A 21,225-nucleotide genomic window follows, 5' to 3' on the forward strand; every position below is an offset into this window, starting at 1 on the left:
GGTGTTCTCCCGCGTGACACGTCGCTCCTGTCGCCTGTTTGTAAACTCATTACATCCTCGGTCAGAATACTCGACTTGCTGTCATGTTATCTGACATCTGCTGGGACTCTCTCCATCTGTCACGTTTGTGTGTGTGTGTGTGTGTGTGTGTGTGTGTGTGTGTGTGTGTGTGTGTGTGTGTGTGTGTGTGTGTGTGTGTGTGTGTGTGTGTGTGTGTGCGCGTGTGTGTGTGTGTGTGTGTGTGTGTGTGTGTGTGTGTGTGTGTGTGTGTGTGTGTGTGTGTGTGTGTGTGCGTGTGTGTGTGCGCGTGTGTGTGTGTGTGTGTGTGTGTGTGTGTGTGTGTGTGTGTGTGTGTGTGTGTGTGTGTGTGTGTGTGTGTGTGTGTGTGTGTGTGTGTGTGTGCGTGTGTGTGTGTGTGTGTGTGTGTGTGTGTGTGTGTGTGTGTGTGTGTGTGTGTGTGTGTGTGTGTGTGTGTGTGTGTGTGTGTGTGTGTGTGTGTGTGTGTGTGTGTGTGTGTGTGTGTGTGTGGAGTCCGTGTGTGTGTGAAGTTTGCAAGCTTGTATGTTATGTGAATTAAAGTATTCGTAAACATTCTTCTGGAAAATGTATGTGTATGATCTTCCAGTCATTCTGTATGTGCAGTCTCTCGGCGTTTAATGTAAGCAATCTTGTAGTGCTTGCTTGCATGTTGGGTGGTAGTTCTTTAAGTATTAAAGAGGCTAGTCCTTCCAGTGTATTTATGCACATGACCGTTCGGTATATATTGATCTCAGTATTTCAGTGTGCACGTTAATCCTGTGCGTGTGTGTGTGTGTGTGTGTGTGTGTGTGTGTGTGTGTGTGTGTGTGTGTGTGTGTGTGTGTGTGTGTGTGTGTGTGTGTGTGTGTGTGTGCGTGTGTGTGTGTACTCACCTAGTTGTACTTACCTAGATGTGCTTGCGGATGTTGAGCTTTGGCTCTTTGGTCCCGCCTCTCAACTGTCAATCAACTGGTGTACAGGTTCCTGAGCCTACTGGGCTCTTATCATATCTACACTTGAAACTGTGTATGGGGTCAGCCTCCACCACATCACTTCCTAGTGCATTCCATTTACTCACTACTCTAACACTGAAAAAGTTCTTTCTAACGTCTCTGTGGCTCATTTGGGTACTCAGCTTCCACCTGTGTTCCTTTGTGCGTGTAGCTCCTGAGGTAAATAATCCATCCTGGTCTACCCTGTCAATTTCCCTGAGAATTTTGTATGTGTTGATTATGTCTCCCCGAGATTTCCTGCCTTCCAGCGACGTGAGGTGCAATTCACGCAGCCTTTCCTCGTAATTCATGCCTCTTAGTTCTATGGCTAGCCTAGTGTCATACCTCTGAAGTTTTCCAGCTTCGTCTTGTGCTTGACAAGGTATGAGCTCCATGCTGGGGCCGCATACTCCAGGATTGGTCTTACATATGTGGTATACAAGGTTCTGAAGGATTCCTTATACAGGTTCCTGAAGGTAGTTCTGATGTTAGCCAGCCTCGCATACGTCGCTGATGTTATTATTTTGATGTGTGCTTCAGGAGATTCTGAAGACTCCTAGAGCTTTTTCTCTGTACGTTTCATGAAGGACTTCATCTCCCATTCGGTATCCTGTGTCTGGCCTCCTATGTCCTATGCTTAGTTGCATTACCATATATTTACTTGGGTTGAACTTTAGTAGCCATTTGTTGGACTATTCCTTCAGTTTGTCTAGGTCATCTTGTAGTTTCATACTATCTTCTGTCTTAATCCTCCTCATAATTTTTGCATCATCAGCAAACATTGAGAGAAACGAATCTATTCCCTCTGGTATAGATTTACATACATCAGAAACAGTATTGGTCCAAGAAATGATCACTGTGGGACTCCACTTGTGACGCCTCGCCACTGTGAAACCTCATTCCTCGCAGTAACTCGATGTCTTCAGTTACTTAGGTACTCCCTTATCCGATGGAGTACCTTCCCTTTCACTCCTACCTGAATCTTCTGCTTGTACACTAGTCTCTTATGTGGTACTGTGTCAAAAGTTTTCTAGCAATCCAAAAATATGCAGTCTGCCCAGCTCTCTCTTTCTATACTGATTTTTGTTGCCTGGTCATAGAATTCAATTATTCCTGTGAGGCATGATTTACCATCCCTGAACCCATGCTGATGTCTTGTTACAAAGTTCTTTCACTCCAGATGTTCCGCTAGCTTTTTTCGCACAATTTTCTCCGTCAATTTGCATGCTATGCAAGTTAGGGACACTGGCCTGTAGTTCAGTGCCTCCTGTCTATCACCCTTCTTGTATAGTGTAGTCCCTTCTCTTATCAGGACTACAAAAGCCTTTCAAAAATCTTTCAAGTTTTTGGCAATTCACTTGTTACCAGTGATCTGTTATACACCATAGAGGGTGGAAGGCACAGTGCTTCTGCTCCATCCTTTAGTATCTGCATTGAGATTCCATCCGGGCCTGTAGCCTTTGTCACCTCAAACTCTAACAAATGCTTCCTTGCCTCACCACTGGTAATCACAAACTCCTCTAGTAGTACTTGTTTAGATATTCCATTTCTGTTTTCTGAAACTTCGCCATACTCTAATGTGAAGACCTCCTGGAATTACTTACTGAGTTCCTCGCACACTTCCTTGTCGCTTGTAGTGAATATGTCTGCCCCTATCCTCAGTTTTATTACCTGTTCCTTCACTGTTGTTTTCCTCCTGATGTGGCTGTGTATCAATTTAGGTTGAGTCTTTGTCATGCTCGCTATGTCATATTCATATTGTCTTTCTGCCTCTCATCTCACCCTGACGTATTCATTCCTGGCGCTCTGGTATCTTTCTCTGCACTTCAGTGTCCTGTTATTTTTATAGTTTCTCCACGCTCATGCACGTTGTTTCTTTGTTAGCTAACATCTCCTATTAAACCATGGGTTTCTCGTCTGCATTTCGTTATTTTCCTTTTGGACTGGGACAAACTTGTCTGCTGCCTCCTTACACTTCTGCGTGATGTAGTCCATCATGCTTTGCGCCGTCTTTCCTCTGAGCTCTGTTTTCCAAGTTATGTCTGTTAGGAATTTTCTTATCCCCTCATAATATTTCTTTCGAAATGCCGGCCTTCTTAAAAAGTTTCTTGTCGCCATTTCCAATAAATTTTAGTCTTTCCAATTGTCTTATGCTCGACAAGGCGTTTGTGTGTGAGTGTCTAGGCTGGGATATATAATGGAATTTTCTGTTTTACTGAAGATTTCACATCACATCATTATATGAAACGAGAGAATAATAAGCTCATTTTAAATCAATCATTCTTCCCTGATTTGTTTCAATAAATCTTGAATGAGTTAATGTTTATTCGCTTTGATTGCGCGTGTTGCCGAGAGCACTCCGTCACGCTAGAAGGACTGACTAATACAGTAGTGTATCGAGACCCCGGGCGTGCTTTAAACACACGCTGTATTCTCACAAGGACAAGCAAATAGTGAATTTCAAAGGAAATACAACACTTACAGGCGGAATACGTGTCTGGCTTGACTGCTCTGCTGCTTTTGGCTTTCCCGGCTTGCACGACTAACAAGTCTGAGGAGAAAACAACCAAATTATCTAAATGTAACTGGTCCGAGGACCTCATGCACTTCTCTCTTAAAAACTTGGTTACAAGTTTACGCCTGAAGTTGGGAGCATCTTGGACCAGTGTTGCTTTCTTCCCTCTCCAAGATGGTTTTTGTTTTTTGTTATGCGACGCTTTCCCAACACGCGCAGACCCGCGCTCTAAACTGTCTGACAGAGATGATTGGTTCACCGGAGGGCTGTACGCTAGGGCCCTGTATGACAGAGAACAGCACGCCATTGGGCTCTACGCACCAGAGTACTGAGCAACAGAGGTGTTGCATCACTCACTGGGAACAGAGGTGTTGCATCACTCACTGAGCACAGAGGTGTTGCATCACTCACTGAGCACAGAGGTGTTGCATCACTCACTGAGCAACAGAGGTGTTGCATCACTCACTGGGAACAGAGGTGTTGTATCACTCACTGAGGAACAGAGGTGTTGCATCACTCACTGGGAACAGAGGTGTTGTATCACTCACTGAGGAACAGAGGTGTTGCATCACTCACTGAGGAACAGAGGTGTTGCATCACTCACTGGGAACACAGGTGTTGCATCACTCACTGAGCAACAGAGGTGTTGCATCACTCACTGGGAACACAGGTGTTGCATCACTCACTGGGAACAGAGGTGTTGCATCACTCACTGAGCAACAGAGGTGTTGTATCACTCATTGAGGAACAGAGGTGTTGCATCACTCACTGAGGAACAGAGGTGTTGTATCACTCACTGAGGAACAGAGGTGTTGCATCACTCACTGAGGAACAGAGGTGTTGCATCACTCACTGAGGAACAGAGGTGTTGCATCACTCACTGAGGAACAGAGGTGTTGCATCACTCACTGGGAACAGAGGTGTTGCATCACTCACTGAGAACAGAGGTGTTGCATTAAAGAAGTGATGAAACACACACACACACACACACACACACACACACACACACACACACACACACACACACACACACACACACACACACACACACACACACACACACACAGGTACCCCCCCCCCCTCCGTCTCACACTGCACATTAGACACCGGATTTGTTGGAGTTGAGCTGTATTACTGCTTATAGTGTTAGCCAGGAGCCCCACACGGGTCTGGTGGCTGTGTGTGGGGCTCCTTCTCCCTGTGGTGGAGTCTGCTTCACACACAGTCTGCTGCCTCACACAGTCTACTGCTTCTCACGGTCTGCTGCCTCACACAGTCTGTTGCCTCACACAGTCTGCTGCCTCATACAATCTGCTGCCTCACACAGTCTGCTTCTTCTCACAGTCTGCTGTTTCTCACAGTCTGCTGCTTCATACAGTCTGCTGCCCCACACAGTCTGCTGCCTCACACATTCTGCTGCCCCACACAGTCTGCTGCCTCACACAGTCTGCTGCCTCACACAGTCTGCTGCCTCACACAGTCTGCTGCCTCACACAGTCTGCTGCCTCACACAGTCTGCTGCCTCACACAGTCTGCTGCCCCACACAGTCTGTTGCCTCACACAGTCTGCTGCCTCACACAGTTTGCTGCCTCACACAGTCTGCTGCCTCACACAGTCTGCTGCCTCACACAGTCTGCTGCCTCACACAGTCTGCTGCCTCACACAGTCTGCTGCCTCACACAGTCTGCTGCCTCACACAGTCTGTTGCCTCACACATTCTGCTGCCTCACACAGTCTGCTGCCTCACACAGTCTGCTGCCCCACACAGTCTGTTGCCTCACACATTCTGCTGCCACACAGTCTGCTGTCTCACACAGTCTGCTGCTTCACACAGTCTGTTGCCTCACACAGTCTGCGCCTCACACAGTCTGCTGCCTCACACATTCTGCTGCCTCACAGTCTGCTGTCTCACACAATCTGCTGTTCTACACAGAAAAATTTCACAAACAAATCATTTATTTCGTAAATCGTATCTAATTATTGATTAAAATAACATTTCACTCTGCCTAATCGCCTCGACGTCTCTTCCTGCATAAGTAATGCCATTGAAAATTCTACAGGAAAAAAAACAACAATTGCTATTCTGATTTGTAAGTGTTGCAATATTAGCTGACGCGGGATTGCGAAGAACGGGCGATGCATCGCTGAAAAATATGTGCACCAATCAGGGTGATTCAGCACCAATCACCCCTGATCACCAATCAGAATGATTGGTGCTGCAGGTAAGCCAGAGGCAACGGGACCAGGCAGTTAGTGACCTGTAACGACCATTAGGGGGGCATGGTAACTGTCCATAGGGAGAGACAGTGGACCACCCAGCTGGTCTGAATCATCAGCAAACACTGATAACCCGGACGGGATCCCATTTCCTAATCGGACTTGGTAAAAATTAAAATATACATTTGTATTTAGATTAATAAAATAGTAATCACGTTTTAATTAAAGTCAAAATACTCAGCTAATTTGCATTTATTAATTTTATGAGCGATGTGTTTTTTTTTTTTTTTGCAAAAATTCAGTAACGGGTTTTTATCATTTTCTGTCTTTAAAAATATATAAAATTTAGGATATAATATATATCCTGATATAGGTAGGGCGAGTGACTGGTGAGTGAGACAACAGTGATGAGTCTTCTTGGGGGACATGTCACTGTTGTCCGTCACTGGCACTGCTGTGGGGAGCCTCGAACCCGGGCTTACGTTACGTGGTTATCCCCTGCCACTCCCAGGCTCTCCTCCCCACTCCCCTTCAACGGTAACTCCCCCCCTCCCCCCCACCCACAGTCACGTTACAATCCTGCAGCTTCATCCTACCGAACACATCCCCCCAGATCATCTTCTATACAGCTCCACCCCCACCTCCCACCACCCACACCTGTGAAGTGGCACCACTAAACACCCAACCCACACCTGTGAAGTGGCACCACTAAACACCCAACCCACACCTGTGAAGTGGCATCATTACACACCTAACACACACCTGTGAAGTGCCACCACTACACACCCAACACACACCTGTTAAGCGTCACCACTACACACCCAGCACACACCTGTGAAGTGTCACCACTACACACCCAACACACACCTGTTAAGCGTCACCACTGCACACCCAACACACACCTGTGAAGCATCACCACTATACACACCCAACACACACCTCTCAAGTGACGACTCCGGAATGAACTACAACACCCTACAGTTCCTGTCTGTTCTTATGGGGCGCTGGTCCGCATACGGTTCCTCCATTCCATCGCCTCTGGAGGACGCGGAGGCGGCGTTAAGCGGAATACCATTAAACAGAGAAGTACAAGTCCTTCCACCGAGGTTGTCAGCCTAGGATTTCCTCTCGGAGGGAAGAATTCGTCGAGCACCCTTCGTTATCAACGTAGCGAACCCGAGCTTGGCGATCTCTTGCTTGATCTCTTTAGTGTTCTTTATGCTCGCGCTCAGCGTTGTGCCGAAAGCCTGCTCTTCTTGTAAGACTGCAGGTATCTGGGGGACCATCTTCTCGCTCCAGGTCCGCGAAGTCTTCGTCGGTTGACTGGGTAAGCGATGTGGAGTTCGGTAGGAGGTATACACTACCTGAGAACGCATAAGCTGTAGATTTAAGTAGCTGTAGGCTGCCTTAGAACGAGTGAGATGAAAAAGTAGTTGCAGGCTACTTATAAACGAATATAAGTCCTCAAAGATTTATAGTCTCTGTGTGTAGTTTGCGAAGTCCTTGTGTATGCAACGCTGGTCCATGGCTCCTGCCCCCCCCCCCTCACACACACACCCACACACACACCAAGGAATCCCCATGCCGGAGAAGAAACCTGGGGAGCAAAGTTAGTAGATGTTATAGACAGAAATTTCCTAACACAACATGTCAAGGAAGACACAAGGGAAAGAGGAGGGGATACACCGAGCCTATTAGACCTGATTTAATTTTTTTTCAAATATTACACCGAGCCCGTTAGACCTGATTTTCACCCAGAACGTAGAAGACATCGAGAATTTGGAACATGAAATACCTCTAGGGGCCAGCGACCATTGTGTCCTAGTCTTTGACTACATGATGGAATTCAAACGTGTGACCATGGGACAAGATGACTGGGAAAGGAGAGTTGACCGCAGGAAAGGGGACTACAGGAGGATAAGGGACTGTCTGGAAGAAGTGCTGTAGGAGGAAGAAATTAGAGGAAAAACAGTCCAAGATAGGATGGACCTAGTCATACAGAAATGCCAGGAGGCCGAAGAGAAATTTATACCAACAGCAAAGGAAAAAAGCAGGAGGGAATATAATAACCCATGGTTTAATAGACAGTGTCAGGAAGCAAAAATGAGAAGCAGGAGGAAGTGGAGGAAGTACAGAAGACAAAGGACAGAGGACAACAGGATCAGATGCAACAGAGCTAGGAACGATTACATTAACATAAGAAGAGTATCAGAAAGAAATAATGAGAATGATATTGCAATCAAAGCGAAAATAGCCATATAAGAAGAAAAATGTCGTTGAACGACCAAGTGACAAGACTAAGGAAAACAGAGGGGGGCATATACAGAAAGTGACAAGGAAATCTGCGAGGCACTGAATGCTGGTTTCCATTGAGTGTTCATATCCGAGCCTGAGCAGCTACCATTGTTAGAAGAGATTACCCTAGATGAAAAACTATCAGATATAGAGGTGACAGCAGAGGAGGTAATGAAACAGCTGACAACATTGGATGCAACTAAAGCGGTTGGACCAGACAAAGTATCACCGTGGATACTAAAAGAGGCATCACAGGCCCTCAGCGTGCCTCTGGCAAGAATCTTTAATGAATCACTTATGTCGGGAGAATTACCCAATTGCTGGAAGAGGGCAAATGTCGTTCCAATTTTCAAGAAAGGGGATAAGGAGGAGACACTTAACTATAGACTTGTATCACTGACAAGCATCCCCCTGTAAAATACTTGAAAGAATAATTAGGTTACGACTGGTTGCACACATAGAGAACATTAGGTTTGTAATGTTTGTAAACATCAACATGGGTTCTGGAAAGGAAAATTTTGCCTAACAAACCTTTTGGAACTCTGATAAAATAACGAGGATTAGGCAGGACAGAGAAGATTGGGCAGACTACATATTTCTTGACTGCCAAAAAGCCTTTGATACAGTACCACACATGATACTGCTGTTCAAACTCGAGAGGCAGGCGGGGGTGGGAGGAAAGGCCCTAGCATGGATAAGGAACTACCTAACAGGAAGGAACCAAAGAGTTACGGTAAAGGGCGAGAAGTCGGACTGGCGAACAGGAACGAGTGGAGTACCTCAAGGATCGATGCTGGGACCAATTCTATTTCTAATATATATTAACGACATGTTTACAGGAGTAGAGTCCTACATGTCATTGTTCGCGGATGAAGCAAAGTTGATGAGAAGAGTTGTGACAGATGAGGATTGTAGGATCCTCCAAGAGAACTTGAACAGGTTACAGAGATGGTCAGAGAAATGGCTACTGGAGTTCAACACGAGCAAATGTAATGTTATGGAAATGTGACTAAGTGATAGGAGACCAAAGGGACAGTACACAATAAAGGGGAACTACCTACCTGTGACGACGCGAGAAAGAGACCTGAGCGTGGACGTAACACCTAATCTATCTCCTGAGGCACATATAAATAGGATAATGACAGCAGCGTACTCTACACTGGCAAAAGTTAGAACATCATTCAGAAACCAAAGTAAGGAGGCATTTAGGGTGCTTTACACTGCCTACGTGAGGCCAGTTTTAGAGTATGCCGCCTCATCATGGAGTCCCCATCTGAAGAAGAATATAATGAAACTGGAAAAGGTTCAGAGGTTTGCAACGAGACTCGTCCCAGAGCTACGAGGGATGGGGTATGAGGAGCGCCTGAGGGAACTGTGCCTTACGACACTAGAAAGAAGAAGGGAGAGGGGGGACATGATAGGAACGTATAAGATACTCAGAGGGATTGACAGAGTGGACATAGACGAAATGTTCACACGGAATAGTAACAGAACGAGGGCACATGGATGGAAGCTTAAAACTCAGATGAGTCACAGAGATGTTAGGAAATTTTCTTTTAGCGTGAGAGTAGTGGGAAAATGGAATGCATTTGGGGAACAGGTTGTGGAAGCAAACTCTATTCATAATTTTGAAATTAGGTGTGATAGGGAAATGGGACAGGAGTCATTGCTGTAAACAATCGATGGCTAGAAAGGCTGGATCCAAGAGTCAATGTTCGATCCTGCAAGCACAAATAGGTTAGTACACACACACACACACGCACACGCACATGCACGCACGCACGCACGCACACACACACACACACACACACACACACACACACACACACACACACACACACACACACACACACACACACACACACACACACACACACACACACGCACACACACACACACACACACACACACACACACGCACACACACGCACACACACACACACACACACACACACACACACACACACACACACACACACACACACACACACACACACACACACACACACACACACACACACACACACACACACACACACACACACACACACACATCGCGGGATATATGGACCAGAAATTGATGAAGTGGTGTTCACACTCCACTTCTCGAGAAGAATTTTCAGAGACTTGGGAGGGGAAACTTGGAGCTTTTTTTGGGGGGCGGGAGGCTGGAGGGCGGGGGGGGGAGAGTTTGGTGATCGGAGCGTCTGGAAAAGTTTACAAGTTGGCAACTTTTAAAGGCAAGTTTATGGTGTTAGGCATTTTCTCCAGTCACATGATATTTTCCATTGCCATGTATACGTGCCTACATGTATACTGCATACCTGTATGTGCCTTCATGTATACTGTATACATGTAAGTGCCTACATGTATACTGTATACATGTACGTGCCTACATGTATACTGTATACATGTACGTACCTACATGTATACCGTTATGTGTGATGCACATAACGGTATACATGTAGGTATACACACACATATAGTCATAACGGCTTGGCGCTTTCCCCTGATAATCCCCCTCCCTCCCTCCCTCCCCAGAATACACCCCCCCCCAACACATACAGTAGTAGTAGTAGTAGTAGGCATCCATCAGTCTCAGGAGACTATGGCGTTGTGCTCTGGTTGTCGGTCTGGAGTGGCCTCTCCAGATCGCAAATCCTCGGTAGGTTGATACGGGATGGAAGCTGTCACCCATGCAGCAGGTCCCCATCCCCCCTGCTGCATGGGAGTAACAAACACGTACACAAACTCACATATAGGGGAACTAAGAACTAGGAGCGTGTTACGTACTCCTAGCAGAATACGTATATAAATTTAAAATAACTTGTTTTATTATATCATTGCCTGTATATGTACACACCTTGTGTTTTAGTAAATTATCGTGTGGTGTGGCAGCGTCAGTGGACAGGAGCGCGGTTGCCTTTGCACACGTCTATTACCTGATTGATTCGGGAAGCTGGACCTGTTCAGTTGAGAGTTCCAGATGTCACTTTTATTTAGTATATATAATTGTTTATATTCTGTAATTAAACAGGTGGCATTATACTTATATATTTTGTAAGTAACTATTATCTGTAATTTGCATACTTGTGTGTTTTGAGAACAAGTGGTTGTTCAATTAGTTTAAAATATTAAAAAGTCCTTAGTTTCCATCCCTCATCCTGGGATGAGGCAGACGGGAGGTGAGAATGTGGGTAGCGCCAGAGCGAGAGTTCAGTAGCTGATACGGGACCAGGAGAGTAACATGTGGGAGATAAGTCTTTACATTCATTGTGTGCCATATTTTATTTGTTATATTTAGTGATATGACAATACTTTCATTTATTGTATAAGTTAACTTAACCATCTGTGTTTTTATATTATACTGTCTTGAATATATATCTATATAATATTTTGTATCTATTCTTCAGTCCTAAAGGAAGAGTTTTATTTATGTGCTCATTACTTATCAAGGGGTTATACTGGTGACGCGCTTTAGAGAGCAGCAGTGGTATCCCTAGACGTAATTAAAGCTTGGCTGCTGTAGGGTCACGAGCCGTAACGAACGATAGGTAACAAAGAGTTATGGGGGCCTGTCCGGGATATATTGTTCCCACTTAACCGTAATTATGCTAATCTAACCTTGCCTTCCTAGGTACCAGTGTGTTGAGTGTCTGTGTGTTTTATAAGAACTATTCCATGTGCCAAGCAAGCCTTCCTGTGTGTCAAGTAACAACGTTTCACGATTTTGAGGTAAGTCATCCTATATATTTTGTTTGTGCAGTGAGGCCAAGCGAATTTTCAGTGTGGTGACAATTTTACAGTGAAGTGTAGTGCAGTGCCATTGTTTTTAATTATTTTTGTGAATCAAGTGCCAAGTGTTAGTAACGATGGAGGAGAAAGTTGCAGCGTTGGTGGCTCACCCAGACTTTGAAAGGATTCAGAGCCTTAAAAAGACTGAGTTAATACAAATGGCAAATCAGTTGGATTTGACCGCCAACAATAGAATGGTTAAAGCCCAAATATTGAAAGTCATTGTGACACATTTTGTTGAGAATGGGGAGTTAGATGAAGAAATTCTAGAGGAGTTAAGAGAGGAGTCGAGTGATCAGATGACGTTAAAGCGTCTTGAGTTAGAAGCGCAAATAGCCAATGCTAAGCTTGAAGCTCAAAAAGAACAGAGAATATTAGAGGCTGAAGCTCGTCAAAGAGAAATTGAAGCTCAAAAGGAACAGAAACAATTAGAGCTTGAAGCTCAAAAAGAACAGAGAATATTAGAACTTGAAGCTCAGCAGAGGGAGCTTGAGACTAGACGTTTAGAAATTGAGGCACAGTTGCAAATAGAAGCCACAAAAAAGCAACAAGCCGAGGAACAAACTAGGCAATTAGAGATTCAACAACAAATGGCTGACACTAACTTCAGGCTTGAATTACAGCGTATGGCAGCTGGGCGTGGAAATACTAGTAATGTTTCAATAAATAGTGATAATAATCCCATAAGGACGCATAAGTATATAGAGTTACCAAAGTTCAATGAGGAGGATCCTGAGGTTTTCTTTGCACATTTTTATAAAATTGCCACCAGTATGAACTGGCCAAGGGATCAGTGGGTAGCCATTATGCAGTCTCAATTTAAGGGGCGTAGTCAGGAGGTTTTCACATCCCTACCTGACGCTCATAGTTTTGATTATGAATTTGTAAAGAAAAGCATCTTAAATGCTTACCAGTTAAATCCAGAGGCACACAGGCAAAAGTTTAGAAATCTAAGGAGGATAAGGGATCAGACAATAGCAGATTTTACTCGTCAGAAGACGAATTTTTGTAACAGATGGTTAAAGTCACTTTCAGTCACTGAGTTTGATGCTTTAAAGAATCTTCCTATAATGGAAGAAGTATTGTCATGTCTCCCAGACCAGTTGTCTACTTTTATGGCAGAACAAAAGAATGTAACAGACATTTATGAGCTGTCAAAGCTCGCGGATGAGCATGAGTTGTTGACTAAGGCCCAGTTTACGGTCACTTCACCTAAGTCTAGTCGTAGAGTAAATTATAATGCTCACCGAACTCCTTATCAGAATCCATCCAGTCCTAGTACTCCAGTTACTCCCATGAGCTCTCCTCTTACAAAACCTAACCCTGCTACTTCATTGTCAGGAATGTCAAATAATAATAAGGTTATTTCTAAACCTACAGTTGGTTCTACCAGTGTGTCCACTGTAAGGTCCTGTTCCCATTGTAAGAGAAAAGGCCATGGAATTCATTCATGTTTTATATTGCACCCTGAGTTACGACCAACTGGTCTCATTTATTGCAGAGGTGTGCAAAATAAACTTACTAATAAACATGTAACTGTAAACCCCAATTGGGTGAAACAGTATTCACCATATATGTCTTCAGGTGAAGTTTTGTGTATTAATGGGAAGTGGAAGCCAGTGGTTATTCTTCGTGATACAGGTGCTTCCCAAACCATAATTTCATCCAGTATTCTTTCTGATGTTGAAAAGAGAGAGACAGGAAAGTTTGTTGTTCTTCAGAGTGTTGCAGGATGTAAAACTGTACCTCTAATAGACATTAATTTCAGATCCACCATTACACCAAGTTTATGCACTGTGGGTGTTAGTACACAGTTGCCCATCCCAGGTGTGGATGTTATATTGGGTAATGATGTGGCCATAAATCATGTTGTGGGTGAGATTGATCCCCGTTTGTGTAAACAGCCCGTTGCAGACCATGTTTATTCTGCCTGTGCTGAAGTTAGTTCTATGAATGAACCTGTTGTAGAAGATGGTTTTGTCCATTCTACCTGTGCTGATGTCAGTACTAATATAAATCCAGTTGTCAGTTCTGATGTTGTTACTCAAGCATTTGTTCCAGTAACCAGTACCCCTTCAGTGGAGAAGTGGGATGTGGTTGTTCCAGATTCCTGTGTGGCCAATTTAGTTGTTGAGAGTAAGCCTGATACTATGACTCTGCTTTATTCCAATAAATTGGGAAAGGATGTCCATGTACCATTGTCTTGCCCGCTCACTACGAACGTTGTGCCAGGAGTTGAGAGAAACTTAAAAGCCACGACTCTGTATTCCAGCCAAGTGAATGGTTTAGGACAAGATGTCGAGTTGGCAGAAGTATTCCCGCTCACTCCAAGTTTAGAATCAGTTGTCGAGAGTAAGTCCGTTGTAGAGGCCCCGCCTCACCCTAGTCAAGGTGATATAATAGGGGAGGAGGTCAAACTACCTGTTACTTGCCCGCTCGTTTCAGATTCCCTTCATTTAGGTGCTTTGAGTAGAACTGACCCTAAGATTTCAGAGAGAAGCAAGGAGACAGTCTGTACTGTAGATCCAGTTTTGGAGAGTGTGGGAAAGCAGCCAGAGGATCAGCTTCTGTTGAGTAGATGGAGACCCATTGAGCCTCCCTCTTCAGTTGTCTGTGAGGATGTGACCCAGCTTGGTAGTGATATTATTGATTGTGAGCAGACAGTACTCCAAGCAGCTCCAGAAGTCATGGGAGGAAATTTTGGTAAAATCATTGAGAGTGGTAAAGTAGCATTTGGATCTAAGTTGCGGAGTTGTGATTCTTATTCTATGTGGAGTAAGTATTTCTCATTGTGTACATTGAGTCAGAGTGTGTGTAGGATGTTGAAATCTACTTTTATTCTGCAGGAGCCATTTTCTTGTGAAGTAATGGACTGTGGGACATCTTTGTCAAGCCTTGTGGTTGAGCAGAGAGAGTTTACTCAAGTAGGTTGTGCATCCAGTTCTGAGGAAGTGGTGAGTTATGCTAGAGCAGTGTCTCTATATTCAGATCCAGTTAAATTTGATGCACGAGTGACAAAAGTGTATGTTCCACTTAAGTGTGGTGTTGACTTTCAGAGTCATATTGGAGTTGACTTTCAGAGTCATATTGTGGGTGAAGGATTAAATCATACTGGGGAGCAGATGTTTGAGGCTCCAGGTGTGTATTTCAAGTTGGGGGATAAGGTTATCCTACCTAGTGTTAATCATTGTGAAGGGTTTCAGATTGTCCTTGGGTGTTTCCCAGGTAATCTGCTGTTCATCTTCAAGATGTTAAGACCCTTAAACCTCTTGGTTGATTGTTTGTCATCAGACGTGAATCACTTGGGAAGTGATGGTGAGGGTTGTCAAGTTTTCGGCATGTTTTATTTAGTCTTTTGGAAGACTAGACGGTTGATGAAAGTGTGTGTTGTGTTCAAGTTCATCATCAGGGGGTGTGAACTTGTCTTTGGAGTTCTGATTGAGATATGGTGCCTAGGCAGATGCCTGTTTTCTTTCACTGATCGTTATGACAGAGTTATGAGGCAATTGATTTCTGTGTTCCTTATGGATCATCTGAGTCAGTTCGATCAGGTAGTCTTTGCACTTATCTTGGGTTGTATTTCTTGGTTTGAAGGTCAAAGGTTTGCTAAGTCGGTGTCTTGTGTTTCGGAAGGTTCTATGAATGGGAAAATCCTATGCAAAATTGTGAGGTTTAATGCTAATTTCTCTAATTTTAGTATCCATTGGGCGAGAGTATGTGTTCCACAGAGGATCAAGAGTGATGAAGAGCAGATGTCTGTGTCAGAGCATACCCAGGAGAAGTCCCAAATCTACTCAACACCCAGTCAGCTTCAATTTAGCAGTTCAGCTCCAGAAAAAGGGAGAAATGGAAAATGGAGGCTGTCTTGGAAAAATTCACCATGTGGAAAAGGAATCACATGGAAAAATGAAACTGATCTTGGAGAAATAGTAGAAACATATGAAAAGCAAAATTGCCATGATAACTGTGTGAAAGCAGCTACCTTTATTGACAATTCTATTCATGCTACTAATGATACTGTTGTAGATAGGAGTGTGAAATATGATCTGAAACAAAGTGAAATAAATGAGATAGTACCCTGGAGAGATAAATTTGCATACTCCAGTGACACATATGTAGAACATAGTCATAAGACTGAAATTTCTGAGTTTCCTGTAAGACTATATTTGGAGTGTTTTCATTTTTGTCCAGAAATGTGTTCTTATTACTTATACATGTTTGGTGTAATTAATACCATAAATCTCAAGTGTCATACATTTTACTTTGAAAAAATGCCATTGATCTTCAATCTATTGCATTTTTTTTCTTGGAGGTGGAAGTGTTACGTACTCCTAGCAGAATACGTATATAAATTTAAAATAACTTGTTTTATTATATCATTGCCTGTATATGTACACACCTTGTGTTTTAGTAAATTATCGTGTGGTGTGGCAGCGTCAGTGGACAGGAGCGCGGTTGCCTTTGCACACGTCTATTACCTGATTGATTCGGGAAGCTGGACCTGTTCAGTTGAGAGTTCCAGATGTCACTTTTATTTAGTATATATAATTGTTTATATTCTGTAATTAAACAGGTGGCATTATACTTATATATTTTGTAAGTAACTATTATCTGTAATTTGCATACTTGTGTGTTTTGAGAACAAGTGGTTGTTCAATTAGTTTAAAATATTAAAAAGTCCTTAGTTTCCATCCCTCATCCTGGGATGAGGCAGACGGGAGGTGAGAATGTGGGTAGCGCCAGAGCGAGAGTTCAGTAGCTGATACGGGACCAGGAGAGTAACATGTGGGAGATAAGTCTTTACATTCATTGTGTGCCATATTTTATTTGTTATATTTAGTGATATGACAATACTTTCATTTATTGTATAAGTTAACTTAACCATCTGTGTTTTTATATTATACTGTCTTGAATATATATCTATATAATATTTTGTATCTATTCTTCAGTCCTAAAGGAAGAGTTTTATTTATGTGCTCATTACTTATCAAGGGGTTATACTGGTGACGCGCTTTAGAGAGCAGCAGTGGTATCCCTAGACGTAATTAAAGCTTGGCTGCTGTAGGGTCACGAGCCGTAACGAACGATAGGTAACAGAGCGCACATTAGCAGAATAACATCAGCTATATATGGCATACTGGCCAACATCCGAGTAGCCTTCAGAAACTGAGACACTTTTTTTTTATCCGTCGCCCTGTATATACAGCGAAGGTGAGACCCACTCATGAGTATGCATCCCATAGCATGGAACCCTTACCTGAAAAAAAGGAAAAGGAGAAAATAGAAAAAGTCCAAAGATATGCAGCGAGACTCGTTTCTGAGCTGAAGGGATTGAACTATGAGGAAAGATTGAGAAAATGGATCCTTACCGAACTGGAGGAAAGGAGAGATAGGGGGATATAATTACAACATATAAGAAACAAAGGGAAATTGACAAGATAGACAAAGCAGCGTTGTTCATAGCTACCAACAGCAGAATGAGCGACGCAGATGAAAACGCATGACGTAAATGAGTCACAGAGACGTCAGCAGGAACTTTTTCAGTGTCAGAGCTGTCAGTAAGTGGAACAGGTTAGACGTAGAAATCGTTGAAGCTAATTCGATTCAAAGTTTTAAACGTAAAAATGATAAAAGCGTGAGAAAGGAACCACTGAATTAATCTAAGAACATCCGGAAGGCGGGGCTAAGAACCCTAGCTCGACCCCTCAAGCACATCTAGGTGAGTACAACCATGAAGATTCAACAATTAGTATTTCGAAAGATGACAACAAATTACTATTGGTGATAGTTTGACCTCTCACAAACCGACTTTTCGTTAGTGTCATCAGTGAGCCTTGGTTAGTGGCATCAGTGAGCCTTGGTTAGTGGCATCAGTGAGCCTTGGTTAGTGGCATCAGTGAGCCTTGGTTAGTGGCATCAGTGAGCCTTGGTTAGTGGCATCAGTGAGCCTTGGTTAGTGGCATCAGTGAGCCTTGGTTAGTGGCATCAGTGAGCCTTGGTTAGTGGCATCAGTGAGCCTTGGTTAGTGGCATCAGTGAGCCTTGGTTAGTGGCATCAGTGAGCCTTGGTTAGTGTCATCAGTGAGCCTTGGTTAGTGGCATCAGTGAGCCTTGGTTAGTGGCATCAGTGAGCCTTGGTTAGTGGCATCAGTGAGCCTTGGTTAGTGGCATCAGTGAGCCTTGGTTAGTGGCATCAGTGAGCCTTGGTTAGTGTCATCAGTGAGCCTTGGTTAGTGTCATCAGTGAGCCTTGGTTAGTGGCATCAGTGAGCCTTGGTTAGTGGCATCAGTGAGCCTTGGTTAGTGTCATCAGTGAGCCTTGGTTAGTGGCATCAGTGAGCCTTGGTTAGTGGCATCAGTGAGCCTTGGTTAGTGTCATCAGTGAGCCTTGGTTAGTGTCATCAGTGAGCCTTGGTTAGTGGCATCAGTGAGCCTTGGTTAGTGGCATCAGTGAGCCTTGGTTAGTGGCATCAGTGAGCCTTGGTTAGTGGCATCAGTGAGCCTTGGTTAGTGGCATCAGTGAGCCTTGGTTAGTGTCATCAGTGAGCCTTGGTTAGTGTCATCAGTGAGCCTTGGTTAGTGTCATCAGTGAGCCTTGGTTAGTGGCATCAGTGAGCCTTGGTTAGTGGCATCAGTGAGCCTTGGTTAGTGGCATCAGTGAACCTTGGTTAGTGGCATCAGTGAACCTTGGTTAGTGGCATCAGTGAGCCTTGGTTAGTGTCATCAGTGAGCCTTGGTTAGTGTCATCAGTGAGCCTTGGTTAGTGGCATCAGTGAGCCTTGGTTAGTGGCATCAGTGAGCCTTGGTTAGTGGCATCAGTGAACCTTGGTTAGTGGCATCAGTGAGCCTTGGTTAGTGTCATCAGTGAGCCTTGGTTAGTGTCATCAGTGAGCCTTGGTTAGTGGCATCAGTGAGCCTTGGTTAGTGGCATCAGTGAGCCTTGGTTAGTGGCATCAGTGAACCTTGGTTAGTGGCATCAGTGAGCCTTGGTTAGTGTCATCAGTGAGCCTTGGTTAGTGTCATCAGTGAGCCTTGGTTAGTGGCATCAGTGAGCCTTGGTTAGTGGCATCAGTGAGCCTTGGTTAGTGGCATCAGTGAGCCTTGGTTAGTGTCATCAGTGAGCCTTGGTTAGTGTCATCAGTGAGCCTTGGTTAGTGGCATCAGTGAGCCTTGGTTAGTGGCATCAGTGAGCCTTGGTTAGTGGCATCAGTGAGCCTTGGTTAGTGGCATCAGTGAGCCTTGGTTAGTGTCATCAATGAGTCTTGGTTAGTGCCATCAGTGAGCCTTGGTTAGTGTCATCAGTGAGCCTTGGTTAGTGCCATCAGTGAGCCTTGGTTAGTGTCATCAGTGAGCCTTGGTTAGTGGCATCAGTGAGCCTTGGTTAGTGGCATCAGTGAGCCTTGGTTAGTGTCATCAATGAGCCTTGGTTAGTGCCATCAGTGAGCCTTGGTTAGTGTCATCAATGAGCCTTGGTTAGTGTCATCAATGAACCTTGGTTAGTGGCATCAGTGAGCCTTAGTTAGTGCCATCAATGAACTTTGGTTAGTGCCATCAATGAGCCTTGTTTAGTGCCATCAATGAGCCTTGGTTAGTGGCATCAGTGAGCCTTAGTTAGTGCCATCAATGAACCTTAGTTAGTGCCATCAATGAACCTTGGTTGGTGGCATCAGTGAGCCTTGGTTAGTGGCATCAGTGAGCCTTGGTTAGTGGCATCAGTGAGCCTTGGTTAGTGTCATCAATGAACCTTGGTTAGTGGCATCAGTGAGCCTTAGTTAGTGCCATCAATGAACCTTGGTTAGTGGCATCAGTGAGCCTTGGGTAGTGCCATCAGTGAGCCTTAGTTAGTGCCATCAATGAACCTTGGTTAGTGGCATCAATGAGCCTTAGTTAGTGCCATCAATGAACCTTGGTTAGTGGCATCAGTGAGCCTTGGTTAGTGGCATCAGTGAGCCTTGGTTAGTGGCATCAGTGAGCCTTAGTTAGTGCCATCAATGAACCTTGGTTAGTGGCATCAGTGAGCCTTGGTTAGTGGCATCAGTGAGCCTTGGTTAGTGGCATCAGTGAGCCTTGGTTAGTGGCATCAGTGAGCCTTGGTTAGTGGCATCAGTGAACCTTGGTTAGTGCCATCAATGAGCCTTGGTTAGTGGCATCAGTGAGCCTTGGTTAGTGCCATCAAATAACCTTGGTTAGTGCCATCAATGAGCCTTGGTTAGTGCCATCAATGAGCCTTGGTTAGTGGCATCAGTGAGCCTTAGTTAGTGCCATCAATGAACCTTGGTTAGTGCCATCAATGAGCCTTGGTTAGTGCCATCAATGAGCCTTGGTTAGTGGCATCAGTGAGCCTTGGTTAGTGCCATCAATGAGCCTTGGTTAGTGCCATCAGTGAGCCTTGGTGAAAGGCATCATTAAACTTCGGTTAGAGACAACAAGGGGCCCCAGTGGTCACACAGGACCTCGTAGAGTTACAACATCGATCTTCGTTCTACAATACAAGAAACTTCAGGTTGCAGAAATAAACGGTCTTGCTAAGTAACATCATAGGAGTCTCTGGCATTAGCCCCACGAAAAGGAACTATCAGAGAGAAAGCGCCAAGCCATTACGACTATATAGCACTGGAAAGGGGTCAGGATAAGGATTTGGGGATGGAGGGAAGTGGGAAAGGAATGCTGCCCAACCAGTTGGACGGTCGGGAACTGAACGCCGACCTGCATGAAGCTCTACCGTCGCTCTACCGTACAGCCCAAGTGGTTGGACAACTAGGAGCCATTGGTTGTACCAACTACTGGAGATCTCATCTCGGTCGGCCATTCCAGCATGCAGTTTACAAACGCCCCTGCAACAAATATAGGAAAACACACAAACTTCCTTCAAGAGTGTGGTGCACGTCCCGAGGAATTACGGAGGACATCTGGCGTCAGGAAGTGGCAGTAAAAGGCTTTTATTACTGCTGAAAATCTTGTATCGCTGTGGGAGAGAGCGAGCGCTCGGTGAATATGTATGCTGGAGGCATGAGTCGGGTTAGCTACCGTAGATTAATAAACATTATATATATTGACTAATACAGTTGGTTAAGGGCTTCTGAAAGAGACGTGGTTGCTCAAATCAATCATTTATATAATTTATATCTCTCGTCATATATATTATTTGTGTTTGCTGCTATATCAATATGTCATTTCAACTAATAGGTCGCGTTTGTTTTTTACGTCGTCGAGACCCATTTATACACATGCAACCTATTAACAACAACAACGGCTCACAAATATTAACGTTTTCCGTGTATCGGACTTGATACTTTGAGGTTGTTTGGTAACGCACTCGGGTTTCTGGTTTGTGTAAAAGAACGGATTTTTCTTTTACTCAGTGGCGAATCAAGAGAACGTCTCTGCTTGGATT

General features: G+C 44.3%; 1 protein-coding gene across 1 annotated transcript in view; it reads left to right on the forward strand.

The window, feature by feature from the left end:
• The first annotated feature begins 7,324 nt into the window (after positions 1–7,324).
• LOC138363462 (mucin-1-like) overlaps positions 7,325–21,225 on the forward strand; it is a 31,391-nt gene continuing 17,490 nt past the window's right edge. The window contains exon 1 of the mRNA XM_069322691.1: positions 7,325–7,352. Within this exon, the coding sequence (XP_069178792.1) occupies positions 7,325–7,352 (28 nt within the window). The remainder of the gene's footprint in view (positions 7,353–21,225) is intronic.

The sequence above is a fragment of the Procambarus clarkii genome, chromosome 1, assembly GCF_040958095.1.
Source record: "Procambarus clarkii isolate CNS0578487 chromosome 1, FALCON_Pclarkii_2.0, whole genome shotgun sequence".
Lineage (NCBI taxonomy): Eukaryota > Metazoa > Arthropoda > Malacostraca > Decapoda > Cambaridae > Procambarus > Procambarus clarkii.